Consider the following 25,327-nt stretch of genomic DNA (forward strand, 5'->3'; position numbering starts at 1 on the left):
TTAAAATATTTTACCTTTGATAGTTGATCAAAAGTAATTGCTATAGTTATATTTTTATTTAGAGCAAACATCACATTTATGGCAAGATTTTTACAGACACTACATTATCCATAAAACTGACTACAATTCAAAACCTGTCACTAAGTGTAACAACTGTTTATAGTTTTTCCAGATATATTATACTACCGATTATATTAAATAGTTTTATATAAGCAAATATCACTTGTTCTTTTATATAAAGAAACAATATTACCCAAAGAAAATTGAAAATATCTGCTTTTAAGACATATTTAAATAAATATGACTTATACACAAGTAAGGCCTTCATAAAATCTTTACATTTCAAATTCTAATCACTACTTCTTCCAATTCTGCTATTCCCCACCGATCCCAAATACTAAATCACATAATTATTTCTGGGCAATGGTTAAATAGATTTGGCTGCCTGGGCAGGAAGTAAAGAAAGGCACGACTGGATTCAGGGCTTTGGGTGGTGCCTACATGCTATCAATGTCCCTCTTTCCTAAAGAACATAGGCAAGTGGTGAATAAAGACTTGTACTGTCTTTCTCCCATGTCTGGCTTGGCTCTGTATGTTGCTTTGATGAAATGTAACGTAGAAAAGCCTCGTTCTGTTTTTAACTAAGAAGAAATACATTGTTTGATGTGCATTAGAAATGTCACAACTACTATAATCAGTCAGTGGCTGTGCCTTCTCATCTATAATCAAACTTTGTTCCCAAGTACATCTAGTTTAGATATTAGTCCAGAAGTAAAAAGTGAAAGAGAGCGAGAAAAGTTTAAGCAACACAATCAAGTTACAAAAAGTCAGGAGAAAAAATACAAAAAGTGGCCAGGAAAAAGAGGCACAACCTAGAATTTCTGCAGATCCCTGAGTTTTTGGTCTAATGTTGGTGCTTCTTCAGGTAATTCAGATATTCGTTCACGTCTTCCAAGTGTTACTTTCACCTTTCCACTACAGGCTGACTTTGACTATCAACAGTGTATTTAAGTAGTATAAGATACTTGGTCATTCTTGTAAACAATTTCACAGAGAATTTATTTGGTCCTTAAAATAATCAACTATGTTTTTTTAAACTTTCTTTTTAGAGGGAGCATGAAATTAATTTGTAATTATATAAAATGTATATAACTATAACAATTAATTTGGAGCTAAGTATACATGAACCAGGGCAAATGAAAAAAAAACAGGATAATACATGTCCCAAGGATTTATAAGATTATGGTTTCTGGCGTTGAAACAATGGCATATGTACCCACATTCTACCTCTTGCGAAATAATATAGTTCATATTGCTGTTTATCTTCTATAATTAAACTTTAGATTTTGTCTCTTCCCATTTTCTTTTTTACAAAGAGGAATGCAGCTGTTTACAACCAATCAACAAAAAATAACTCAAACTACTTTTGGAAAGAGAAAGAGCAAAAGACTTAATTTGAGTTGACGATAATGCTTATGTCACAAAAAATGAGAATAGTTATACTCTATTGCCTTTAGAAAACTGCCTTAGATGAAATAAATTTATTTAAGTAACATAACTGAAAAGATAAACATTGTATCAAAACTACTAGAATCATCAAAACTATTCTAAATATCCATGATAATTGAAGCTACATGCACTTAGAAACTTCTTAAATTTTATAAAAATGATACAGGTTTTGATCACAGATATATATAACAAGTAAATTTATTCTATTTAAGAACTGCTAATGGAATTTACATTTCAATATTATAATCCATATTTAATATTGCAGAAAAGTATTAGGTTTTTTGATATCTTTATTTGAGCAAGCTATTCTTTATTATTTGTGGTGGTAATTTCCAAACCCTTCCTGAATCAATAATCCATTTTAAAAAATTTGGTGGCCAAACAACATTCAGTATACCAATTAGAATATTTTATTTTATAATATATGACATGGTGCCAACTACTAACACATCATTTACACATGATACTGTATTTCACTTGGACTTCTTATCTCTATCTCAATTTTCGTTTTTGATATAACTTTGTAAGTGAAATGGAAACCTACTTTATTAAGGAGAAACATAAATGGCTAGATTACTCCCATTCTCACTGCAACACAACTGAGATAACAAACTAGATGCAAATGCTCATTGACTCTTTTCAAATCAAACCCACTAAGGCTACAATACACAAACACAAAACTACTCTAGGGTTAAACCTATGCTTTCATAGTAGATAAAGAGTTTAATTGTGACCAATAGTCTTCAAAACTTCAAATGAAGTCCTGTTTTTCTTGCATTAAAGTCACAATTAGGCATGCTTCCCAAAGTAGAGAGACTCACCTTCACATTTCTGAGTTGTTTCACTCTGCTTGTGACCAGCAGGGCATCTGCATTCAAAAGAGCCCACTGTATTGATACAGTTTCCTCCTTGGCATATCCCTGGGATAGCCTGGCATTCATCAACATCTGCAAGAAGAAAACATTTTGAACATAGATGACACTGGTTTTCAGAATATCTATCCTTTTTTTTTACTATAAAAACTTTATATAAACTTTCTTCTAAGAAACTCAGTTTTTCAAGAGAATGGGGTTAGAGAAGTCAAACACCTTTGTATGCATATGTTTTAATTTATGTAAATGGTATCATGTTATATATCTTAGTTTGTTTCTTAATTTTCCTTTTAGAATTTTGTTTTTAAGATCTATCCTGTTGCGGGAAGTCAGGGACCCCGAACGGAGGGACCAGCTGAATCCATGGCAGAAGAACATAAATTGTGAAGATTTCATGGACATTTATCACTTCCCCAATCAATATTCTTGTGATTTCCTATGTCTGTCTTTACTTTAATCTCTTAATCCTGTCATCTTCGTAAGCTGAGGATGTAGGTCGCCTCAGAACCCTGTGATGATTGCGTTAATGGCACAAATTGTTTAAACAATATGAAATCTGGGCACCTTGAAAAAAGAACAGGATAACAGCAATGTTCAGGGAATAAGGGAGATAACCATTAGGTCTGGCTGCCTGAGAGCTGGGCGGAACAGAGCCATATTTCTCTTCTTTCAAAAGCAAATAGGAGAAATATCGCTGAATTCTTTTCCTCAGCAAGGAACAGTCATGAGAAAGAGAATGCCTTCCTAGGGGGAGGTCTCTGAAATGGCCGCTCTGGGAATGTCTGTCTTTTACGGTTGTAGATAAGGGATGAAATAAGCCCCGGTCTTCCGTAGCGCTCCCAGGCTTATTAGGATGAGGAAATTCCCGCCTAATAAATTTTGGTCAGACCGGTTGTCTGCTCTCAAACCCTGTCTCCTGATAAGATGTTATCAATGACAATGCGTGCCCAAAACTTCATTAGCAATTTTAATTTCACCCCGGTCCTGTGATCTCGCCCTGCCTCCATTTGCCTTGTGATATTCTATTACCTTGTGAAGCACATGATCTCTGTGACCCACACCCTATTCGTACACTCTCTCCCCTTTGAAAATCACTAATAAAAACTTGCTGGTTTTGTGGCTTGTGGGGCATCACAGCACCTGCCAAAATGTGATGTCTCCCCCGGATACCCAGCTTTAAAATTTCTCTCTTTTGTACTCTTTCCCTTTATTTCTCAGACTGGCCAACACTTAGGGAAATAGAAAAGAACCTATGTGAATAACGTTGAATTATTGGGGGCGGGTTCCCCCGATACATCCATACTGTTATGTGGACAATCTGTTGCTTCAGTTGGCTGCAGAACACTTAATGTGTTTCCTCTCCTGATCATGGGCACTTGGTTTATCTTTAGCTTCTCAAAACCTCAGTGAATGGTACAGTGAATGTCTCCACTACGTTTCTTTGTGGAGTTGAATGACTATGGACATTGAGGACTCAGACTCTTTATCACTTTGCTGTAGACCCAGAGCAGAATTACTAGATCATAGGGTATAATGAATAAATAGTGTTCAGTGGTCCTTCAGAATGCCTGCAGGAGTCTTCATACCACTAGCAGTCTACACACCTCTACTGTTCATGAAGACTCCTGTATTTCTTCTTTCCTGCCAATACATGATATTACTATCCAATATCCTAATTTTCTTTTTTTTAGACCAAGTTTTGCTCTTGTTGTCCAGGCTGGAGTGCAGTGGCGAGATCTCGACTCACTGAAACCTCCACCTCCCAAGTTCAAGCAATTCTCCTGCCTCAGCCTTCCTGAGTAGCTGGGATTACAGGCATGCACCACCATGCCCGGATAATTTTGTATTTTTAGTAGAGACGGGGTTTCTCCATGTTGGTCAGGCTGGTCTTGATCTCCTGACCTCAGATGATCTGCCTGCCTTGGCCTCCCAAAGTGCTGGGATTACAGGCATGAGCCATGAGCCACCATGCCCGGCCTCCAATATCCTAATTTTCTTGTATTGTAAAGGAATATTGTAATATTGTAAATATTGTAATATTTGTAATATTATAAATATCCTAATATTGTAAAGGAATATTAATTATTACTTTAGTTTTCATTTCTCTAATTACTAGCTCCTACACTTATTAGCTTTTTTATTTCCTCATGTGAAAGTTGTCTATTTATATTCCTTGAACACTCTTATATTGGAATTGTTGGAATTGTTGTCCTCTTACTCTAAATTTAAAATTTCAGTTTTAGACATTGAAATTATCATCCTATCCTTTAAATTGCCTATTAATTTCATCCACATAGGCACAGAAATCCTTAGTATTGACATAATAAAATTCATGAAGCATTAATAAAGCGTTTTCGGACTTTAAATGTAAAAGGAAGTTCTTCAGGTAAAATAAAAGTGAGATTAAAATTCTAACCTACACACAAAAAATGAAAAGCAGTAGGCATGGTAATATGTTAATAGAGAAAAAACATATTTTCTTATTTTTTAATTAACCTTAACAGAATTGATTTTTCCAAGCAACAACAAAAATAATGTATTTTGGATGTTATAACACACAGAAGTCAAAAGCATAACAACAATAACATGAAAAATTGAAGAGGTAAATGGTACCATTGTAAAGTTATTACATTATAACTGAAGTGGCATTATACTACTTGAAAATAGAATGTAGTAAGTTAAATATGTATAAACACTAAAAAATAAGCAGAGATATAGTTAATAATCCAATTGTGGAGATAAACTGCAATACAAGAATATACACTATTAATCTAAGAGTCAGGCAAAGAGAAAGAGTAACAAAGAATAGGTGAGACAGACATGAGATAGTAAACACAATAACGAGATTTAAACACAATAAAACTGATAATCATATGAGATGTCAGTGGTAGGAAAAATTCCATTAAAAAGTCTGATTGTCAGATTTTTAAAAAGCAAGACCCAATTTTAGGCTGCCTACAAGAAAACTCCTTTGACATCTTAAAAAGTAAAGGGATGAAAAAGATATATTAAGAACTCAATAAAAAAAATCTGGAATGGCTATGTTAATACTATAAGTAGTACTCATCACAACAAGTAATACTGTGTGTGGATAAAAATGGACATTGCATAATGACAAAGGGGTAAATTCATGAAGAAGACATGATAATGCTAACTGTGTGTGCATGATTATAAAGCATTAAACACCTGGAGCAAGGGTAATTTCAGCAGATAAAACTGAAAACAGAAATAGATAACCTGGAAGTATGTGGAAATTTCCACATTCTTCTCTTAACTAAAAGAATAAGTAGACTGAAAACCATCAGGGATATATTAGACTTGAACCATATTTTCAACCAACTTGTCCTAGTTGACATTTATAGAATACTCCACCTCACTTAAGCAGAGCACACTTTCTTATCAAGTGCCCACAGAATATTTACCAAGAAAGACTATATTGTGAGGCCATGTAAAAGGTTCATTAAATGTAAAAGAAAGTTAAAATAATCCAAAATATGTTCTCCAAACACAACAGAGTTAAACTAGAAAGTAATAAAGGAAAAAATCTGGAACAACCTCAAATATCTGAAATTTAAACAATATGCTTTGAAATAATGAACAGGTCAAAGAAAAAATCACATGGAAAAATAGAACATATTTTGAATTAACTTAAAATGAAGATACACCATATCAAAATTTGTAGGATGCAGCTAAACTGGTGCTTTGACATAAATGTACCATTAAATGCTGATAGTACAAAAAGAGAAACTTCTTAAATCAGTGATCTGAGTTTCCATATTAAGACATTTTAAAAAGAAGAGCAAATTAAACCCAAAGTAAATGGAATCAATAAAATAATGACGATAAAATACAAAAAAATAGAGATAATCAATTACTATAAAACCTGGCTTTTGGAAATACAAGTAAAAAAATCAGTTGATTTTTATAATAAACACTGTATATAAAAATAAATATGTAAATTTACACAAATTTGTTACAATCTATTCAAACTTACAAGCTTACATAATAGATTTATTAATGCTATATACTTAATTACAAAATAACGTATCTCATTGCAACAAATGTAAAAGATACAGAAAATAGAAAGTTAAAGAAATGACCATCGATATAAATTTGCTTCTGTCTTTTTAGACTTTTATTCACACACATATTCAGAATGGTGGTCTGTTTATTTAACAAGAATGAAACCATAGTATATGTGTTTTTCTGCATCTTGTTTTTCTTCATTATAAAATATTTTGTGAACACATCTCTGTGTCAGTACATATCAATTTGCCCTATTATTTTTTGGTAAGCTCAAAAGTTCTGTATATCTCAGTGTGTAAATTAGTGAATTCAAGCCTACAAATTATTTCTTCCTCCTATTAGCTATATCTATTGAACTAATTACAACAGTCCAAAGTATTTTTGTACTGAATTAGATTTCAGTGTCTTATTAAAGGATACATGATGTAAACAAAAATCAACTATGAATACAATATATGGCAAGAAGTCTACATACTGAACATTCTAATTCAGCACATTTTAAACCTCATTATTATTATTATTGTTATTATTATTTTTTGAGATATTATTATTATATTTGCTCCTGTTGCCCAGGCTGGGGTGCAATGGCGCAATCTCGGCTCACTGCAACCTCCACCTCCTGGGTTCAAGCGATTCTCCTGCCTCAGGCCTCCTGAGTAGCTGGGATTACAGGCATGAGACACCTCGCCCGGCTAATTTTGTACTTTGAGTAGAGACAGGGTTTCACCATGTTGGTCAGGCTGGTCTCGAACTCCTGACTTCAGGTGATCCACCTGCCTCGGCCAACCAAAGTGCTGAGATTACAGGCGTGAGCCACTGCGCACAGCCTTAAACCTCATTTTTAAATGTACTACACTCCCACTCTCATTACAGTGTGGTACAAAAGAGCTCTAGAAACTTGTTTTCCTGGCAGATAAATCAGAGAAAAAATATGGTAAAAGCTGAAAAATGAGAATAAGTCTACAAAACCTTAATATTATTCATAAAATTGTACGCTGCATACAGACTATAGTAGATTCAGTGATTTTGCGAAAAGAAAAACAATCCAACATCATAGGATTTATTTTGTAACTGCCTAAAAAGTATTTTTTTTAGAAGGAGAACGAAATCCTTATTTTTGAAGTCTCCTAGACTCTGCAGTTATGTAGAATTAATTTCTTTTAGTTAGATCAAGTTAGCAGCTAAAATAAAAAAGAAAATTTAAAAGAAATCATATAGAAATAACCAAGAAATAACCAATTTTGACCAAGATGGGCTCTTTATAAATATAAAAAAGCAAGCCTCAAGCCTTCAAACTATGCAAGAATTTCTACATCTGCAAAATCCTATCACAAGCAACTACTAATGATTGATTAATTCTCCAATGACCAGACTGTACAGATGTATCTTTGTTTATTCCTTCGATTCAGGCAAAAACTTAGTATTTCTTTAAATTTTGAATTATTCCAAATCACACGTAACAATTTTATACAACACAATTATATATTTTGAAACTTATACCTTATGCAATAACATCAGTCCATGTCTATTAACGTTAAAAATAATGTAACAAAGCAACAATAATTCTAGTTTATAACCTCATTTATTCTCCAAATTCTCCATGTAAACGTGTTCTAAAAAATTAATTTTATTACATAAATTATTATTAGATGATATATTATTTTTAGTTCATGTCCAAATATGGAAAATATGTGCAGTATTATAGGCATATAAAAATGGTTCATTTAATTTATATGTGCAGGAACCAGAGGACATAGAAATTACTACTATATTTCATAGTGTGTTTTTTAACTTTTCTTGTTACCAAATTAGATCCATTTCTAATTTTAATTTTTTTACATTGAATTTGCTTTTTCTTTTTAATTTTTATAGTTTTGGGGATACAGGTGCAGGTTTGTTACGTGGATATATTGCATAATGGTAAGGTCTGGGCTTCTAGTTAACCCATTATCCAAATAGTGAAAACTCAGTAGGTATCAATAGGTAATTTTTCAGTCCTCATCCCTCCCCTCAGCCTCCCTACTTTTGGAGTCCCCAGTGCTTATTATTTCCATTAGTAAACAGAAATTCTTATTTCTATACTCTGTAGATATTCACACATAATATTTTATTTCTATGAAAACAAATGTCTAAGGACAGCAACTAAATAATAGATCTATTTCTATTTGGAATCTGAGACATATGGGGTGTCCTGGCAATCATTTAATATGATTTGATTCAGACTGAATATCTACTCATGTATGATACACAAAATTCAAATGTTAAAATGATCATCAAAACAAGTATATATTGGTAACTTGATATCTGCAGGATCCTGAAATTGTAATAACAAGAACAGAGCATGGTTCTATCTCGATCTTATCTTAACAAATGTCACCATCATGTTCCAGCTGTTAAAGTCAGAAGCCTAAGAGAGAAACTTGGCATGTTCCTCTCACTTATGTCACATCACTTCATCAGCAACAACTGCTTACTTTCCAAGAATATCTCAAATCTTTCCTCTGCTACTACCCGGTCTCAGCCTCCATCATATAGCACCTGGACTACTGCAGAAACTTTATAACTGGCTTCTTGGCGTCCACTCTGGCCTTCCTATAACTGATGCTCCACAAAGCATCATTGTTTTAAATTTCCATTAAATATGTTGTTTTTAATTTCCTTGAGATAAGAGAGAAGTACACAAACTTTGCATTTATTTGGGTAGTAATTCTTTGAAGCATGTTCATACCTGCCTTTTACTTATGTTTTCTTTTTTTGCTGTTGGATTTTTTTTTTTCAGTTTTTATATGCAGGCCTTTCTCTTTATTATTCATCTCTCAATGCAGCCATTTCCTGCTGAAATGCAGAGTGGGGAAGGCTCAAAGGAAATGCGTTGGTTTGAAACTTCTACAAGGCCTAGTCCTGAAACACTTTGTCACCAAACTCCTCCCCCAACCTTTTTTTCCCTTGAGCATCAATTTTCAACTGTCGGTGGTGTGACTCTTATATTTACAGATTACTTGCTAGTGGTCCATACTTCCTCTTTGTCCTTCCACCCTCCTGCACCTCACTCAAGAAGTGTCTCTGGGATGGAAGACTGGGTGGAGAATACTCAGAAATGGCTTGCCCCCACAGTTTCTCCTTCCATTACCCTCTGTTACTGTGAGGTTCTGAAGTAGATCTGTCTCTTATGGGAACATCTCCTCCTCTCCAACAGAACATCCACAATTCTAGCTCTCTGCTCTTAGTAGGTTCAAACACCTTTCAGGATTATGACACTGAGAGTAAATGCTTAGAAAACTCTCCCTGTCCCAGTGACTTCCCAACAGCTGCATGCACTCATCACTGGTTTTGTTCCAGGATTTTATTTTAGAATGATGTGTTGTTCTCTATTATTCATTTTCATGTTAGTTTTCTGTGGGATTAGAAGAGGAGGAATATTCTGCTATCTTGAAATAGGAGTTTCTATAATTGAGTTTGCTTTAAGTAAAGTTTTTTAATTGTATAGGAATAGCTTGTGTTAACACAGCATGAATTAAAGTTAGACTTTATAATGATCTCGTTAACTTGGTTAATGTAGGCAGCCAGGATGAATTTGTTTTGGCTGTAACTATCTTTAATAATTTATTCTAATCAAATAAATCGGATAATAGCCAAGTTTACTTTTTACTTGGCTATGTAGAAGGCTTGGAAATAACTTTCTACTCAGGGCATCTTCTGTTCATTCAACAATTGAGGAGCTAGCAACATCTGCCTGATTTCAGCTGAGATTAAACTCCTCTACTCTTCTCACATGCAGTAAGACTAAAGAAATTATGTTTCTGGTGCACTAACGCCATATGAAAAGAACACAGATCAGCATTTGTTTTGCAGAAACCAATTTAGGGTCTGTATTGCTATTTCTTTATTCATGACCTTATCCTGTGTCCTAGCTAGGGCCTGTGTCAAATATGTGAATTCCTATGTGCATTTTGTATTACCTGGAAAGGAGCAGAGGCTTGGCATCAATGTTACTATCATCAATGATGAAGCACGAGATGAAATTTAACAAACAATTTTCTTCTGCTATATCTTCAGTTTTGAAGCATTTGAAGTAGTTTAAAAGCCTAATCCCTAAATATCACATGGTACAAATTAATAATTATGCCAGTTTAATTTTAATATATTTTAAAAAATTTTAGGAGCATCCTGTTCATTTGAAAACCTAAAAGATCCAAAGCCAAGTACTAATCTTGAACAAAATGTCACTCCTAATTAGAGTAGGTTCATGAGATAAAAACAAAAAAAGAAGAAACTTTGTAAGAAAATTATACATCATATGCACGTGGCAATTTGTGATATATTTAAAGTTTATAAATATTGGAAAAGGGCTTAATGACACTTTTAACATTTTTAATTCACTTGTTTTATGATAGCTTAAATTTTAAGTCCTATATGAGTTAACTTTGGTCCTTTAACGTAGAATAAAATGGAAGAAAGTAGATTAAATGTGGATTAAGCACAACGGCTAAAACTCAAATGGCTCTCAATATTAAAGCCATCAAGAATTGATATGACTGATTTCATAGCACCCTAGGAGGGCACACCTTTCTGACACTGCTTAAGTCCAGAATGTTAGCATGGCAACAGTTTAAAATAAAATGTGGGGCCAAGATGGCCAACTAGAAGCAGCGCCGCTCAGAGGCTCCCATCAAAAAAAACAAAAGAGTGTGAATCCTTCACTGGCAACCAACGTATCCAGGTTCTTTCATCAAAGTTGACTAGAAGGCTGGCGTGATCCACAGAGAGAAGGATGAGCAGTGTGGTGCCGCAGCCCACCTGAGAGCCACACGGGGATGGGGAACCCCCTCCCCGCAGCTAAGGGAGGCCATGAGTGAGTGTGCTACCCAGCCTAGGAAACTGTTTTTTTCCAGAGAACTGTGCAACCCACGAATCGGAGGACCCCACTCTCAAACCCACGCCACAGGGGCCTACCATCTCAACCCTGGAACGCACAGATTATTACAGCCTCTGAGCAGGAATCTGCTTAAGCCTACAGAGATCCCCAGGGGTTGTGGCGACCAGCACCAGGTGCTGCTGTCTGCTCTCTAAGCCTTTTGAGTTCCTTGGGGGAGGGGCAGCAATTAAAAAAAAAAAAAAAAGCAACTGCTGAACACACTAAGCTCTCTGGGCACGGGGAAGGGCTGCACCCATTTCTATAGCTCCCGGCTGTGCTTTTCCCCTGCTGGAGCCAGGGAGTTGGATGGCTTGGTCCCAAGACTTGTCCTCACAGCCCAACACACTGGCTGTGGCAGTCTGAGGCCAGAGTGCCTCTTCAGGTCTAACCCTGACCCATCCTTCCTCAGTGGGTGGGGCCTTCCTACAGGATCTCCAATAACTCCAGCCAGAGGCTCAGAGACAGAATTTGGATCTCCCTGGGCCTGAGCCCCTAGGGGGAGGGGTGGCTGCAGTCTCTGGGGATCAGCAGACTTAGCCTCTCCTCCTGGTAGTTCTGAGGAATCTGGGCAGCCCAGGAGAGTGGGGTTCCCCCCCAGCGAAACACACTCTCTCCACCAAAGGACAAACTGCTTCATTCAACGGATCCTGCTCCCAGTGGCACCCAACTGGGTGAGACCCTCCAAAAGGGATTGTCAGACTCCTTATAGAGGAGAGATCCTACTGGCATCAGGTTGGTGCCCCTAGAGGTGAGAGGTCCCAGAAGGAGCAGGCACCCATCTTTGCGGCTCTCCAGCCTCCTTGAGTGACATCTCTAGTCATGGGGGCGAATCAGATGAATAAGACCTGAAGTGAACCCCCAGCAAACTGCAGCAGCCCTACAGAAGAGGGTCCTGACTACTAAAAGAAAGACAAACAAGCAGAAAGTGACAACAACAGCATCAACAGCAATAAAAAGGCCCCCATAAAAACCCCATCCAAGGGTCAGCAGCTGCAAAGACGGAAACTAGACAAACACATGAAGGTGAGAAAGAATCAATGAAAAAATGCTAAAAACACAAAAGGCCAGAGTGCCTCTTCTCCAAATGACTGCAACATCTCTCCGTCAAGGGTGCAGAGCTAAATGAAGGATCAGATGGACGAATTGACAGAAGTAGGCTTCACAAAATGGGTAATAAAAAACTATGATGAGCTAAAGGAGCATGTTCAAAGCCAATGCAAAGAAGCTAAGAACTTTGATAAAAGGTGAGAGGAATTGCTAACTAGAATAACCAGTTTAGAGGGGAACATAAACGACCTAAGGGAGCTGAAAAACACAGCATGAGAACTTCACGAAGCATACACAAGCATCAACAGCCGAATCGACCAAGTGGAAGAAAGGATATCAGAGTCTTAAGACCACCTTACTGAAATAAGATATGCAGACAAGAATAGAGAAAAAAGAATGAAAAGGAATGAACAAAGCTTCCAGGAAACATGGTACTTCATAAAATGACCGAACCTACGACTGACTGGAGTACCAGGAAGAGACAGGGAGAATGGAAGCAAGCTGGAAAACATATTTCTGGATATTATCCAGAAGAACTTCCCCAACCTAGCAAGACAGGCCAACATGCAAATTCAGGAAATACACAGAACACCATTAAGATACTCCATGAGAAGATCAACCTCAAGACACATAATCATCAGATTCTTCAAGGTTGAAATGAAGGAAAAACTGTTAAGGGCAGCCAGAGAGAAAGGTCAGGTCACCTTCAAAGGGAAGTACATCAGACTAACAGTGGACCTCTCAGCAGAAACTCTACAAGCCAGAAAAGATTGGGGGCCAATATTCAACATTCTTCAAGAAAAGAATTTTCAACACAGAATTTCACATCCAGCCAAGCTAAGCTTCAAAGCAAAGGAGAAATAAAATATTTTCCAGAAAAGCAAATGCTGAGGAATTTCGTTACCACCAGGCCTGTTCCTCAAGAGCTCGTGAAAGAAGCACTAAATATGGAAAGGAAAAACCAGTACCAGACACTGCAAAAAAAAAAAAAACCCAAAATATAAAGACCAATAACACTATGAAGAAACTGCATGAACTAGTGTGCAAAATAACAATATCATTATGATAACAGGATCAAATTCACACATGACAATACTAACCTTAAATGTAAATGGGCTAAATGCCCCAGTTAAAAGACACTTATTGGCAAACTGGACAAGCTGTCAAGACCCATTGGTGTGCATGTGCTGTACTGAGGAAATCCATCTTACATGCAAAGACACACACAGGCTCAAAATAAAGGGATGGAGGAATATTTACCAAGCAAATGGAAAGCAAAACAATGCAGGGGTTGCAATACTAGTCTCTGACAAAACAGATTTTAAACCAGCAAAGATCAAAAAAGACAAAAAACGGCATTATATAATGGTAAAGGGAACAATTCAACAAGAAGAGCTAACTTTCCGTTGAATTCATAAAAGCACCCAGATTCATAAAACAAGTTATTAGAGGCCTATAAAGAGACTTAGACTTCCACACAATAATAGTGGGAGACTTTAACACCCCACTGTCAGTATTAGACAGATAAATGAGACAGGAAATTAACAAAAATATTCAGTACTTGAACTCAGCTCTGGATCAAGTGGACCTACTACATGCCTACAGAACTCTCTGCCCCAAATCAACAGAATATACATTCTTCTCAGTGCCACTTATTCTAAAATTGACCACATAACTGGAAGTAAAACACTCCTCAGCAAATGCAAAAGAACTGAAATCATAACAGTCTCTCAGACCAACAGTGCAATCAAATTAGAACTCAGGATTAAGAAACTCAGTCAAAACCACACAATTTCGTGGAAACTGAACAACCTGCTCCTGAATGACTCCTGGGTAAATATTGAAAGTAAGGCAGAAATCAAGAAGTTCTTTGAAACTAATGAGAACAAAGAGACAACGTACCAGAATCTCTGGGACACAGCTAAAGCAGTGTTAAGAAGGAAATTTATAGCACTAAAAGCCCACATCAGAAAGCTACAAAGATCTCAAATCGACACCCTAACATCACAATTAAAAGAGCTAGAGAGGCAAGAGCAAACTAATCTAAAAGCTAGCAGAAGAAATACCTAAGATCAGAGAAGAATTGAAAGAGTTAGAGACAAGAAAAACTCTCCAAAAAAAATCAATGAATCCAAGAGCTGGTGTTTTGAAAAAAATTAATGAAATTGATAGACTGCTAACTAGACTAATAAAGAAGAATAGAGAGAAGAATCAAATAGACACAATAAAAAATGATAAAGGGGACATCACCATTGACCCCACAGAAATACAAACTACCATCAGAGAGTACTATAAACACCTCCACATAAATAAACTAGAAATCTAGTAGAAATGGATAAATTCCTGGACACATATACCCTACCAAGACTAAACCAGGAAGAAGTTGAACCCCTGAATAGACCACTAACAAGCTCTGAAATTGAGGCAGTAATTAATAGCCTACCAACCAAAAAAAGCTCAGGACCAGATGGATTCACAGCTGAATTCTACAAGAAATACAAAGAGGAGCTGGTTCCATTCCTTCTGAAACTATTTCAAACAATTGAAAAGAAGGGACGCCTCCCTAACTCATTTTATGAAGCCAGAATCATCCTGGTATCAAAACCTGGAAGAGACACAACAACAACAACAACAAAAACTTGCTAAAACAACAACAACAACAAATTGTGAAAATCTTCAATAAAATACTGGCAAACTGAATCCAGCAGCACATCAAAAAACTTATCCACCACCATCAAGTCAGCTTCATCCCCGGGATGCAAGGCTGGTTCGATTGTTCAACATACACAAATCAATAAACATAATCTATCACATAAACAGAACCAAAGACAAAAACCACATGATTATCTCAATAGATGCAGAAAAGACTTTCTATAAAATTCAACATTCCTTCATGTTAAAAACTCTCAGTAAACCAGGTATTGATGGAACATATCTCAAAATAATAAGAGCTATTTATGGCAAACCCACAGCCAATATCATAGTGAATGGGGAAAAGCTGGAAGCATTCCCTTTGAAAACCGGCACAAGACAAGGATGCCCTCTCTCACCACTCCTATTCAACACAGTATTGGAAGTTCTGACCAGGGCAATCAGGCAAGAGAAAGAAATAAAGGGGATTCAAATAGGAAGAGAGGAAGTCAAATTGTATCTGTTTGCAGATGACATGATTGTATATTTAGAAAACCGCATCGTCTCAGCCAAAATCTCCTTAAGCTGATAAGCAATTTCAGTAGTCTCAGAATACAAAATCGGGTGCAAAAATCATAAGCATTCCTATACACCAATAATAGACAAACAGAGAGTCAAATCATGAGTGAACTCCCATTCACAATTGCTACAAAGAGAATAACATACCTAGGAATACAACTTACAAGGGATGTGAAAGGCCTCTTAAAGGAGAACTACAAAACACGGCTCAAGGAAATAAGAGAGGACACAAACAATGGAAAAACATTCAGTCCTCATGGATAGGAAGAATCAATATCATGAAAATGGCCAATACTATCCAAAGTAATTTATAGATTCAATGCTATTCCCATTGAACTGCCATTGACATTCTTCACAGAATTAGAAAAAACCCATTTTAAATTTCATATGGAATTAAAGAAGGCCCTGTATAGCCAAGACAATCCTAAGCAAAAAGAACAAAGCTGGATGCATCACACTACCTGACTTCAAACTATACTACAAGGCCACAGTAACCAAAACAGCATGGTACTGGAACCAAAACAGACATACAGACCAATGGAGAAGAACAGAGACCTCAAAAATAACACCACACATCTAGAATCATCTCATCTTCAACAAACCTGACAAAAACAAGCAATGGAGAAAGGATCTCCTAATTAGTAAATGGTGCTGGGAAAACTGGCTAGCCATATGCAGAAAATTGAAACTGGACCCCTTCCTTACACCTTATACAAAAATCAAGATGGATTAAAGACTTAAATGTAAAATCCAAAACCATAATAACCCTAGAAGAAAACCTAGAGAATACCATTTAGGACATAGGCATGGGGAGAGACTTCATGACAAAAATGCCAACAGCAATTGCAACAAAAGCCAAAATTGACAAATGTGATGGAATTAAACTAAAGAGTTTCTGCACAGCAAAAGTAACTATTATCAGAGTGAACAGGAAACCTACAGAATGGGAGAAAATTTTTGCAATCTACCCATCTGACAAAGGTCTAATATCCAGAATTTATAAGGAACTTAAACATATTTACAAGAAAAAGACAACCCCAGCAAAAAGTGGGCAAAGGATATGAACAGACACTTCTCAAAAGAAGGCATTTATGTGGCCAATAAACATATAAAAAAAGCTCATCATCACTGATCATCAGATAAATGCAAATCAAAACCACAATGAGATACCATCTCACACCATTCAGAATGGTGATTATTAAAAAGTCAGGAAACGAGATGCTGGCGAGGCTGTGGAGAAATAGGAATGCTTTTACACTGTTGGTGGAAATATAAATTAGTTCAACCATTGTGGAAGACAGTATGGTGATTCCTCAAGGGTCTAGAACCAGAAATACCATTTGACCCAGCAATCCCATTAGTGGGTGTATACCCAATGAATTATAAATCATTGTACTATAAAGACACATGCACACATATGTTTATTGCAGCAGTATTTACAATAGCAAAGACATGGAACCAACCCAAATGCCCATCAATGATAGACTGGATAAAGAAAATGTGGTACATATACCCCATGGAATACCATGCAACCATAAAAGGGAATGAGATCATGTCCTTTGCTGGGACATGGATGAAGCTGGAAGCCATCATCCTCTGCAAACTAACACAGGAACAGAAAACCAAACACCACATGTTCTCACTCATAAGTGGGAGTTGAACATTGAAAACACGTGGACACAGAGAGGGGAATAACACACACCAGGGCCTGTTGGGGGGTGGGGGGAGAGAACTTAGAGGACGGGTCAATAGGTGCGGCAAACCATGTATTCGTTTTTTTAAATAAGAACTAAAGCAAAATAAATAAATAAAATAAAGTTACTGATTTTCTCACAGCTTAATTCTTTAAGTATTATCTTAATTTCCTGTTGTCCCTCATTTTCCACAGCTACCCTGTTTATTACAAGGGCATGTTTCGTTCACAACTAATTGCATCAGCTACAGGATATCATTATCTTCCAAACTTCAAAAGAACCATGATTTAGAGCTAGTGTTAAGCTATTTACAGTTATCATCCACATAGTTGAAATTTATTTTTAACTCTATAAAACTTCTCAATCATCCTATAAAAAAGATCACTTTTTTTTAATGTCATATATGTACCATGTTTTAATGTATTATTTTTTCATGCCCCATCTCTTCCAAATTAATTTGGCGTAAGTATTCAGGAAACAGTCTAGGAATTTAAAGGAAAAAAATGAAATCACAGTAAGATGTCTTAAAATAGCCTGAACTATGGATTAGCATTTAATTGAGAACTTTCTGACTATGCCACGATTTTGAAATAAAGCAGAACTTTTCAACGTGCTTTTCCAGACATTTTAATCACACGGCAAATTTCATTTTGTTCCTGTTACTGTGTTAATCCCTTAGAATTTTAGGCAAATGGAGCCTGAAACTTATCTTTGCTGCATAAACAAAATCAAATAAGTAATCCTTCAGACATTATTAAACCCTAAAGGACATTCAGAAAGTTTGAGATCAGATGACACATTTTTTATAATTGTGTTTGGGAAAAAAAACTAGGCCTCTGACAAAGTATGAAAGTAAAAAAGCATAAGTATAAATACAGAACATGAGGAAAGTCAATAATTTGGAATGTTTTGGTTGACGTTAAAAGTTTTTCTTAACCTGAACTGTTTCTTTCTCTGAAATAGTGGGTTTTGGAAGTATTTCAATCTTAATGTCATTTATTAATTCAAAAGGTATTTGCTGAGCTTCTACTGTATATTAGGCACTGTTCTAGATATCTGAGACATCGGTGAATAAGTGAAAAAGATTTCTGCAGTCATAGAGCTTACATTCTAGCTAAAAGAGAATTAAAAACAACAAATTGTTAGTATGTTAGAAGGTAATAAAGGGTACCTAATAAAAAGTAGTACTATAGTAAATTCAGTCATTATTAAACTAGTAAATCAATATAGTAGAGTATTTTATTTTTAATAATAATCTATATCCATTATATAAATTACATGGTAATCTATACACTAAGATGTAGTAAAGACTATATGGAGCACAGTAAAGACAGATACAATATAATATAGAATATCTTCCTATAGAAGAAACTGTTGCACTATCAGGAACTCTATATAATCAGACTAATATTCATACCAAAACATATAGAATTTTACTATCCATAGTAAACAATAGATTAAAAATGGCATTTGATTCAATCTTCATCATTAAGGCCTGAGCTGTGTTCATCACTAAAAAGAACTATTCTAAGTCCACAGCTCACATATGTGAGCTTTCATATGTGATTAAATATCAAGTTCGTAAATGTTTTAGTTATATAGTCATCCCCTTGGTATCTCTGTAGTTCGGATTCAAAATGATTTTAGAAATAGACCATTTTAAAAATATACCTTTTATAAAACTACAACACTAACAAAAATCTGTGGATGCTGCTGTCAGAGACACATTTACAAAATTATGCAGAACACTCACATTTTATTATTCAATGAACTAAAGTTATGTATGCGCTCCCCAAACTATAATTCTCATTTGAGATTTAAGACACTGACCAGGCTTTCTACAATGTAAGATTTACACAGGCCCAATAGATAACATCTTCACTTGTGACACAGCTTACTAACATCAATTTGAAAGACTTTGGATCTAACTTTGTGCATGTTTTAATTATAGAAAATAACCCTAACTCTCCAAGTCTCAAATATGAATAATATTATTTATGTGAATAATACAAAAATCATTTCTGTTTTCCTGTGATCTTACTGCTCTGCAATATGAAGGCAACTGCCATTTGAGAAGTCATTAGAGAGACCATTTCCGAGCTCTAAAAATGGATTTAAGACATATGATATCAGAGAAGTTGCTAGAAAAAGGTAAGAACTGCGGCAGCTGAAAATTAATTAAAATAATTAATCAGTAAATAGGTAACAATTTTTGGCTACTTGGATTGTAGTCTACTAAGGTAGCATCCTCAGGGCCCTGATCTGGCCCTAATATAAAAATCAATGTCATGAATGTAGTTAGGGAGTGTCAAAACCCAGAGATCATGACCAACCCAGGTTATAAACTCTGTAATAACTACAATCATAGACAGAGTTCACATTTTGTTTTTGAAGACACTATTAATAATGATAGAGGGCCAATATTAGGTGGCTTTCTTCTCCCTGTTACTTGGGTTCAGGTTCTCACAACTTGAATGAGATAAAGAGAGAAAAAATAGGTTTTTCCTGGGTATTTGCATGTGTATAGTACAGGGAGGAGTCATGCCATCTAGATGAAAATAGAGTGGTTCATCCTCTGATCGTATTAAATATTTTACACTGTACTTTTACATTTCCCCCAATTCTTCATCTCTTTCTCTTCTCCATTAATGTCAAAAGTTGAAACAATTATTTATTAGGTGGCTAAAAGATAAACCTTCTCTGGTCAGGGCTGTTAACGAGGCCACTCTTGGAAATCAGTATTCTGTTAAAAGCTACCATCCAGTGCCAGATTCTCCAATTCCAGCAAAAAGAGAAGTGGCAGGTCTGCGATGGTGTGCACAGGCAGAGAGCTGACTCACCTTGGCAAGCTCCAGTGCGGATGTTGGGGATGAAACCCCGCCGGCAGGGCTGAGGCTGGGCTGGACACATCTCACAGGGATGGCCCCACGCCCGTCCAATGGTGGCACAGCACAGAGTCTTCGTGCAGACAATGCCTGTCAGCTGCCCTTGGCACATCTGGTTGTTGACCTGAGTGAAACACGGGCCTGTCCTGTAATCTGGAATGTGAGAGAAGAAAGAAAGACAGGTTTTATGATCATATTCTAATCTTATACCAGTGCCTCCAAATGCATAAAACAGAGACTATTTCTTCTGACCAAAGTGTCCAAAGACAGAAGGCTAGAGAGTTTCATGTTAAAAATTCATAATTTTCCATTCATGAGAAGTACCTTAAGAGACTTCAATGTATTCCACACTAGACATTGTAAATGGGTGGCTCAGGGCTGTGTCTGGGATACAGATGTGCCTCCTTGGCCTGAATAATGCTTTTACAGAATTTAAATTAGTAGCCAACATTGTAAACTTGGGAAATTCCACATGAAATTTGTATTTCTGGCTTCTCTTGAAAAATTGGAAGTTCTGGTCATGCTAGACCTGCCATGTCACACGGCACTGGTGGGATGGAGTGTGTTTTCTCCAGGACACCACTAAGTCCCAGCTCGGTACATTCACTGATGTTCCCTTCCCGGGCCCTGAAGGCATCAGCATTAATGACTCCTCGTTACTTAGCGGAGATTTTCTTTTCTGACTAGGTGAACAAGGGTTTAGAAAATTAAAACGAATCAATAAAGATATGCTTCTTCCATATCACACATATATTTGGGCAATCTAAACTGCCTATAAATATTCAGTTCTAACAATCTGATTTCTGTTTCTGCGTCAGTCAGTTTTGTTCTACGGGTAGCCTAGTTAGGAAGATCTCATTAATAAGGCACATAGTCATCAATTCCTTACAGGTAAGTTAGTATTATATGATCGCTCCTCTCTAGCAGGTGACTGTACATTGTCCAGCTCTGTTATGGTGATAACAAAAGCCTTAGTAAATGTATGGCATGTGTGATACATAGGCAAATTCTTCTATGAATATTAAGTACAGTCCATTTAGATCCCTGCCTCTCAAGGTTTCTATGGACCAGCAGCATCAGCATCACTTTGGGGCTGGGTAGAAATGCAGACTCAAGCCCCACCCTGACCCACTAACCCGGGTTCTGCATTTTTTAACAAGACAGGGCATTAATAGGCACCTTGGAGTTTCAGAGGGGCTGATTTAGACTGCAGGCAGTTTGAAAGTTAGTACTGGGTATTTCTACTCTATCCTGCTTTCTTCTATGATTTACTTTCAGTGAAATTTTTGGATGATCAGTAAAACAGAACTGAATCATGAACTAAATAATTTTTAATTTCAGCTTTGTTGTTGTTGCTGTTTTGAGAGATACAAGAAATCAGAGAAAGGTCAGTTTTCTGAGGATTCACCAATTCAATTATTCTCATTTGCTATAAAATACAACAGAAATAGGGGAAAAAGTTGTGTGTTTTTCCTTACACACAAGGATTATGTCAATACAGTTTATTAATTCTTGGGAATACAAAATACCACTCAGGTTTCTTGATAAGGTCTAACATAAATCTACTCCAAGGGGAAAGCTACACAGATTTAATTCATAGTTTCATGAGAACAAAACTACCTGATATTTAAAGGAGGAAGAGTCAATAATGTTGGTATAATTTTTATGAAAAACTGTTTCTAGGAAAATCAAACTTGGATATAATTTAACATTCAAAATGCTAAGCTAGGAAGCCTTAGATATCATATACATGCTGCAATACAACAACAAAAACCTTAAAACCACATAAAACTTCGATTTGCTTTAAAGAAGAATGAGGTTGTCTCTGATAGAAGCAAAGAAGTTTAAAAGTTCAATATAAAGAAACAAAATCAAGAATAGGTAATTTTTTGGCAAGCCATTTTAACATTGTTACTCTGCAGCTGAACTTCAACAAAAATAGCTCATTTTAATCCCTTGCATAAGAACAACAGATGTGCTGGCTGCAAGTCTCATTTTTGAAAAATATCTTTGGAGTATATGTGAAGATATGTCAAACTTATAAATAAACACACTTTCTATACTGCAAATCGTCAGGTTGCAAACTTTTAAAATCTATCCTATTGTCCTTCAGACATAAATATTTTGTCATTTTAAATAAATATTAAATTCCTAATTATAAGTTATATCAAGTTCTGAATACGTGGGGAAAAGTCTATTTTTTTGCAAAAAAAAATATACAACACATATTGTTTTTAGGCTGATGTGTGAATACCCATGTTCACATTCTATGCACTTTTAGGATTCCCAGAATGAAATCTGCACAGTCTCCCTCATAACCAAATTCATAAATAAACCAGCTTGTCAGTAGATTTATTCCTTCTTCTAACTACACCTTAAAATTATGTCCTCTTAGTACCGTCTCTGTGGAGAAGGGGAATATCTGGACAAGGACAGCTGTTTGTCCTCTGCAAATGACCTTTCTTGTTGAAGTCACTAATTAAGGCAACTTTCCACTTGGCAGGAATAGAGTTGACCATTTCTTATTTGTTTTGCTTACATTTTACTCCTTACAAAATATGCCGAATCTATGTTTGTATATGATGACAATTCGCTTTCTGGTTGGTAACTAAATACTTTAAAATTTAAACTTACAACCTTATCTACTAATTCAAAAATCACTACCATGTAAAATAAGAACAAATACTAGATATTGTAAAAGAATTTAAATTTCCTGATAGGGTTAAAACATCCTGTCCCAAACTCTACCTGCAGTTTAATTATGGACAAAAGAGTCCTTAAAATACCTTAATTGTGATTGGTCATGCATTCTCTTCCTAAAAGTTGCACTGTGGGAAAAATACTGATGTATACCATGCTAATCATTCACAGTCACAAGCATACTTGCAGTGTGTTAACTAAGTGTAAAAGGGGAAAATTGCTTATCACTTAGTATGTTGGAACTAATGACCTATAAACAGTTATGTTACACATTATGACGTGGCCAAGAAAATTTTGTTAAAAATTAGGCTGTGAAACACAAATATTGCTAGTTTGATTTTCTAATATCTAAGTGCAACATGGCATGTTAATTCGCTTATGCAATTTCCCTTTTTATTCACATTAAAAAATTAGTGCAATTAGCAAGCTCATCAAAAACTTTGGCTGCTAATTGTTTTGTTTTTTCAAATAACTATAGAAGGGTGTAATTTACGTACCATAATTCACCTGTTTTAAGTGTAAAATTCAATGGTTTTCAGTAAATTTATTGAATTATGCAACCATCACCACAATCCAGTTTTAGAACATTTTCATCACCCAAAAAGAACTTGTGCCCATTCCCTGTCCCAGCCTCAGTCAGCCACTAATCTAGTTTCTGTGACTATAAATTTGATTTCTCTGGACAATTAACGTAAGTGAAATCATATAACGCGTGGTCTTTTTTTGTCTTGCTTCTTTCACCTAGCATAATGTTCATCAGGACCATACAGTAGCATAGATCAGTACTTCATTTCTTCTAATTGCTGAATAAATTTCCATTGTATGGCTGTACCACATCTGTTAACCAGTCTGCGGCCATCTGGGTTGTTGTTACTTTTGGGATATTATAAATAATGCTGCAATGAACATTTGCATGAAAGTCTTTGTGTGGATATATGTTTTTATTTCTCTTGGTAGTTATTTAAGAGTGGAGCTACTTATTTGACAAATATACATCTAACTTTCTAAGAAACTGTTATTTGACAAATATACATTTAACTTTCTAAGAAACTGCCAAATTATTTTCCAGAATAGCTGCACCATTTTATATTCTCCTCAGCAATGTATGAGGGTTCTAGTTCTTCCATATCTTTGTTAATATTTGCTGTTTTCTACAATTTTTATTATAATCTATGTTCACATTTTACATTAAATAAATACATCTGCTTGGGAATTTTGCTGTAATTTCACAAGTCCTTTTTACACAATTAGAGATGATAAATCATGCTGGAAAACCAAAGTTGAGCATTATTGTTTATAGAAAATACAAGTTTAGAAAATTAAACATTCTTAAAATAAAATATAATACACTTGCTAAAATCCAAACCATACAGAAAAAATAAAATGCCCTTTTCATAACATGTTGAGATTTGTGATACTTTTTTCTAAATAAAAACACAATTAATCATCTCTTACATTTACCTTTTTGAATTATGTATATACAGTGTTCTGAACCTTGAGTGTTCTGTTAATTGTATAACTTGGAAATTAAGTCTACAACTGAGTTTATTGAGTGACTAGTATATACTAGATATTGTTCTGGGCTCTGGAGATATAACAGTGAGGGGAAAAAAGTGAATAAGAAAGAGAGGAGGAAGGAGACATACAGAAGAAAGTGAGGGAAGAGAGCACCAACGTCTTTGACCTTTTAGAGTTAATTTACAGTTTGTTGGGGGAAACAGAAAAGGCCAACGGGGCATAAAGTCCAAAGGCCCTATGAAGGGGTGGAAGCAAGGTGCACCTAGGGTAGTGTGTGGCTCATGTAAGAGAGGAGACTGGTGAAGGATGAGGCTGGAGAGAAGATCAAGACCATCCTGGCTAACATGGTGAAACCCTGTCTCTACTAAAAATACAAAAAAATTAGCTGGGTGTGGTGGCAGGCGCCTGTAGTCCCAGCTACTCGGGAGGCTGAGGCAGGAGAATGGTGTGAACCCGGGAGGCAGAGCTTGCAGTGAGCCGAGATCGCGCCACTGCTCCAGCCTGGAAGAGAGTGCAAGACTCTGTCTCAAAAAAAAAAAAATCAGTGGAGAGACTTCTTTCTGGCATGGAATGACAAGCTTATATTTGCATTCTAAAGTGTTAAGAGTAGATGCTAGGAAATCTTTTAGAAATCTCATGATCAAGACACAAGATACAGTGGAACCAGAAATTGCACAGGTGAACAGAGCTTGGAATAAAAGTTTCTGAATTCAAAAAATGAATGGGTGGATGTGTTAATGTGGAAGATGAGTAAGCAAGAGACACCAAAAGTAGGATCAGGATTTTAGTTCACTTATGAGGATGGCTGATGGTGTCATTTCCTGATATACTGGTAATGGAAGACAATCAGGATTTTAGGTTCATTTTTCAACATGTTACACTGAGGTGCCTTTAGATACCCAACAGGAGACATCCAGTGCGTTACAGAATTTAGAATATATGGATTGAAGA

General features: G+C 35.9%; 1 protein-coding gene across 4 annotated transcripts in view; it reads right to left on the reverse strand.

Annotated features, from left to right (window-relative positions):
• Positions 1-25,327, reverse strand: part of FBN2 (fibrillin 2) — a 282,926-nt gene that overhangs the window by 185,419 nt on the left and 72,180 nt on the right. For 3 of the 4 annotated variants that reach the window (XM_063665204.1, XM_063665205.1, XM_054488319.2), the window contains 2 exons: positions 20,114-20,311; positions 2,331-2,456 (listed from right to left, as the gene is read on the reverse strand). In XM_063665204.1, coding sequence (XP_063521274.1) covers positions 2,331-2,456; positions 20,114-20,311 — 324 coding nt within the window. The remainder of the gene's footprint in view (positions 1-2,330; positions 2,457-20,113; positions 20,312-25,327) is intronic. The other variant, XM_063665206.1, reaches the window with a different exon arrangement.

This window comes from Pongo pygmaeus, chromosome 4 (assembly GCF_028885625.2).
Source record: "Pongo pygmaeus isolate AG05252 chromosome 4, NHGRI_mPonPyg2-v2.0_pri, whole genome shotgun sequence".
Taxonomy (NCBI): domain Eukaryota; kingdom Metazoa; phylum Chordata; class Mammalia; order Primates; family Hominidae; genus Pongo; species Pongo pygmaeus.